The sequence below is a fragment of the Engraulis encrasicolus genome, chromosome 3 (assembly GCF_034702125.1).
Source record: "Engraulis encrasicolus isolate BLACKSEA-1 chromosome 3, IST_EnEncr_1.0, whole genome shotgun sequence".
NCBI lineage: Eukaryota > Metazoa > Chordata > Actinopteri > Clupeiformes > Engraulidae > Engraulis > Engraulis encrasicolus.
Genome location: NC_085859.1, coordinates 2,425,860 through 2,430,859, shown reverse-complemented (window position 1 = coordinate 2,430,859; position 5,000 = coordinate 2,425,860). Strand labels below are relative to the sequence as shown.

At 41.5% G+C, this 5,000-nt stretch overlaps 1 protein-coding gene across 1 annotated transcript in view; it reads left to right on the top strand.

Moving 5' to 3' along the window:
- adamts13 (ADAM metallopeptidase with thrombospondin type 1 motif, 13) overlaps nucleotides 1–5,000 on the top strand; it is a 52,070-nt gene that overhangs the window by 2,576 nt on the left and 44,494 nt on the right. Inside the window, exon 2 of the mRNA XM_063194632.1 lies at nucleotides 3,338–3,395. Within this exon, the coding sequence (XP_063050702.1) occupies nucleotides 3,338–3,395 (58 nt within the window). The remainder of the gene's footprint in view (nucleotides 1–3,337; nucleotides 3,396–5,000) is intronic.

Below are 5,000 nucleotides of genomic sequence, written 5' to 3'. Positions count from 1 at the left end.
ATTGCGGACATGAATGAAGTAGTGTGTGTGTGTGTGTGTGTGTGTGTGTGTGTGTGGGGGGGGGGGGTTTTAGATATTCGGCCAACTCAGTGAAAGAGCAGCAAATAAACTTGACCTCACACACACACGCGCACACACCCACACACACCCCAACATATACACACCTGACCTCACACACACACACACGCGCACACACACACACACACACACACAAACACACACACACCCCAACGTATACACACCTGACCTCATATCAACCACGGCAACTGACGCACAACTAACATGGCTGATAGTATTTGATGAAACTGAGTTTGGATAACGGGTAGCACTTTATTTTAGGTATACATCTATTAGCACTAATAGGCCTACATACAATGTTAATGCCTGTGTAAGTAACTTGTAAGGCATGTACTAAGCAAACGCTAAGGCCTACTGGGTCCTTACTAAGGTTAAATTGGTAATAAATCCCATACTGTGCATGAACAAGACATTTGCGAATACATGCCTAACAAATGTTTGATTTTGCTTTGTACATGCCTTACATGTTACTTATACTTGCAAATTGTATGTGTTAGTGCTAATAGATATGAAGAGTTCAGATGCAAACCCCCCTAAGTGCCTTTTCAGAAAATAATCTAAATTCATTTTTATTTAATACAAAGCTTTCAAAATTGCATTTTTTATTTTTTTATTTATGTAAAATAACTATTTATGTGTATTATCAAGTACATGAATGTACACCAAACCAACAACTGGGTTCTCTAAAAATATAGAAGTGCAGGTCTTCAGAAATGGAGTTAGGGGTTTTTGCATCTGAACTCTTCATATATCCCTAAAAGAAAGTGTTACCGGATAACGTGTGAACAGATGAAAATCATGACATTGTGGACATTGGAATTCACCTCAGCTGTAGGCCTATGGCAACAACACTGTTCATCGACAGTTTATTAAGCGGGCTTGCGGAGCAAGAGCAGAGCTCTTGCAGAGCAAGGCCCGATTATAGTAATCTCTAAGTCCTGTTTATTGGTTCTCTTGTACAGGGACAGTAAAAATAGAAAATGGATCTCCTCCTAGGCCTTTCGAGATAGAGACACCGTTCAAACACTAAAACGACCGGCTCGGCTTGGAGATCGCGTTTCGTTATAGGCTTCTCCGTGTCTCTTGTCGTTTTCCCGTTTTTGGCGATTTAGTGAAAGCCTGGGTCCCCATTGGAAACAGTGGTGGAACCTCCATGAACCAAGGTTCCGCCACTCTAGAGATTAGAGTGTAGGAGGCTTTTTCGGTCATAAAACATCAACACTTTCACCTAGAGGTTTAGTTGACGCGTTGTTAGCGAGCTCTATGGGATGTCTCCAAATTGTGAAAGTTTCATCTCCCAACTCCCAATACTTTTTAAATGGCAGGTTTGTGAAAAAAACAGACCTGGCTCTATGGAGAATCCCAGTCTTTGGAAAAGTGCATTTTTCAAGAGATCAGCGCATGTCCCACACGGAGGTCCATTTGTGCCTGAAAAATTTAACCTATAAACTTCATTCAAAGACTGTTAGAGACATCACAAGCATGACTCCGATCTGTGAAAAGGACACGTGCCAACTCCTTTTAGTTTTTTTACAACGATGTTGTAAAGACAAAAAACTCATTCTCATTTTCTCCCCTGTTAAAGGCTCAATACTAACTGTCTTTCAGTCAATCACAACAGGTGCAGCCAGTGAAGGATTCCATTTCAACTGTCACTGTCTCAAGATTCCATTCTTAACGAGCAGGTGCGAGCAAGCATTCTAGAAGTCCATTGTTCAGCTCTGCAATGCAATGTAATATAGTCTTGCTGGACTATGCATGACAATTAACTGCTTGGCTTAGTGGTAATGCATGCTGCTGCATTAGATTGGAGGTTGAGGGTTCGAAACCCACATGAAGCAATGTTGATTTTCTAAATTATATCATATGCAGCGTTCCTTGGCCGACTTAAAATGCCATACATGTATATCATTTAGTATGGATGGCAAATGTGCTGAATTACAGATATTGAGGTTGGGGGTTCGAAACCCAGTCAAAGCCATGTTGATTTTCAAAATTACATCATATGCAGTGTTCCTTGGCCAACTTAAAGTGCCATGTATGTCATTTAGTATGCATGGCAAATGTGCTGGATTACAGATATGGAGGTTGGAGGTTCGAATCCCAGTCAAAGCCATGTTGATTTTCAAAAGTATATCATATGCAGTGTTCCTTGGCCAACTTAAAATGCCATGTATGTCATTTAGTATGAATGGCAAATGTGCTGAATTAGGGATATGGGGGTTGGAGGTTCGAACCCCAGTCGAAGCCATGTTGATTTCCAAAATGATATCATATGCAGTGTTCCTTAGCCAACTTCAAATATCATGTATCGTATGTCATTTAATATCAATGGCAAAGGGGTTGGATTACAGATATGGAGGTTGTGAGTTCTAATCCCGCTCGAAGCCATGTCGATTTTCAAAATTATATCATATGCAGTGTTCCTTAGCCAACTTAAAATACCATGTATGTCATTTAGTATATCCCCAAAACGCAGAGCTACAGCACTTTCAAGATGGCTGAATCCAAGATGGCTGAATTGTTTGGCCCATAACTTCTGACTGGGTGGATGGATTTTTCCCAACATTTCTTTTAGCTTTGTTTTCTCAATAGTACTTTTTTTCATCTCTGCCCCAAAAGGCAAGCCCGCTTCCAGCATTTTCTGTGAGAATGCATTTCTAGTTTGAGTTTGTGTTTATGTTTTTGTAGGTTAATATTTGTTAATGCTCATGTTTGTTGGTCTGTCTCTGATTGTCCTCCAATGGTAACAACTCTGTTAATATCATGTTATCATTATTTAACTTTTTACTGAGAAGTAATGCTTCAGCTATGGCTGTGGTAACATGAAGCTTAGGGCCGTACACTTCCTCAATGCTTCTCAGGAATTCTTGTTTGTGTCTCTGTTTTCCTGTTTTGTTTTGCATCTATGTTTATTCGTTTTAAGTAGCTATGCCTCTGACTGTATGCCTTGTACTTACTGCCTGTCCCACTAACCAAGAACATACTGCTTTGGGGGTTGTAGAGGTGGGGGAACGAAGAGGCTGCTGTTTGAATGAGTGTGTGAATGTGTGTTGTGATGTAATATTTTGTCTTGTACTGTCTGTACTGTCCAGTTTCAAGAGGACCCTACTGAATATGAGATGTTGCATCTCAAGAAGCAAATAAATAAATGTGCACGTTTCTGTTTGTTTGTTTGTGTTTATGTTTGTTTGTTTATGTTTGTGTGTGTGTTTATTTGTATATGTGGCATGTGTGTGTGTCTCTGATTGTCCCCCAGGCCTCTCCACATTCAGAGGAGGTGAAATATGCCTTGGGCAGCAGCACAGCCGGTTCAGGTCGGTATGGAAACCTCTTCTGACACGTGATTCATTACATTACATTACATTACATTACATTACATTACATTACATTACACTACATTACATTACACTACACTACACTACACTACATTACATTACATTACACTACACTACACTACACTACACTACACTACACTACACTACATTACACTACACTACACTACACTACACTACACTACACTACACTACACTACACTACACTACATTACACTACATTACATTACATTGCATTTGGCAGACGCTTTATAACCAAAGAGAATTTCAAAAGAGGACATAATCAAGCCAACATCACAAGCAAATACAAAGTGCACAGGTGATATACAGAACAACAAGTGCAGTTGCAAAGAGGGGTTAGTTTATTTATTTATTTATTTTATGTTTTTCAATAAAGAGTAATAAAGCGCTACCAGAGTAAATAAAGAGTACACACACAACACACACACACACACACACACACACACACACACACACACACACACACACACACACACACCACAGTATGTCTTCAGTATGTACAGTACAGTAGAGCTTCAGTATGTCACTCTCATATCCTGTGTGTGTGTGTGTGTGTGTGTGTGTGTGTGTGTGTGTGTGTGTGTGTGTGTGTGCGTGTGTGCGTGTGTGCGTGTGTGTGTGTACATGTCATGTAATCACTTAAGTTGTTTGGAAGTCATAGTGGTAGAATGGATGCATTTAGGCTATAGCGCTCTTCCACTCAAAGTGCTTTACATTGTATGCCTCCCATTCACCCATTCATACTCACATTCACACACCGCCGGCCATGGCTGCCACACAGGGTACCACCCTGCCACCAGGAGCAACTTGGGGTTAAATATCTTGCTTAAGGACGCATCGATGGAGTCAGGCAAAAGGGTCTGGAACCAAGCTCATCTTCGAAATTAGGCACATTATCAACATACACAACACAGACTCATCTGCATACTCTAATGCTGCGATCACACCGCCAGCGTTGAAAGAGCTAGAACGCTGCTGACTCCTGCCTGGAAAGCACAGGTCAGGGGCGTTGAACGCGGCAAAAGATTCAACCTGAAGCATTCGACAAGAACCTCGACCGAACCGAAGCTCGTGTTTAGAAAAATGTGAACATTCCATTGGCTGACGGCTGCCGCTGCCGATCTCATTACATACTTTTAGATGAAGTTCAACTTTTGACACTTTTGAGTCTAGACTGCTCTCCCATACAAAGTCAATTACTTCCGCATCTTTCCACGCGTTCAACGCCGGCGGTGTGACCGCGCGGTAAGGCAGGGATGTCAAACTCAGGCCCGGGGGGCAGATCTGGCCCGCAAATTTCTTTTATCTGGTCCGCGAGATCATTTCAAATGTGTATTACAGTTGGCCCACATACACACAGTCACAAGACAAGAACATAACATGTGCTGTGTCCCATTATATATGGTAGTCCAAGTGTGCCTGAGCATATTGTGTTGTGTCCCGTTATATTTGGTAGCCCAAGTGTGCCTGAACACATGTGCTGCTTAGTAGGTATGAGCTCTGTCATTGGCTTGTATTGTTTTGTACTGCACTGTAATGTGTGTGTGTGTGTGTGTGTGCGTGTGT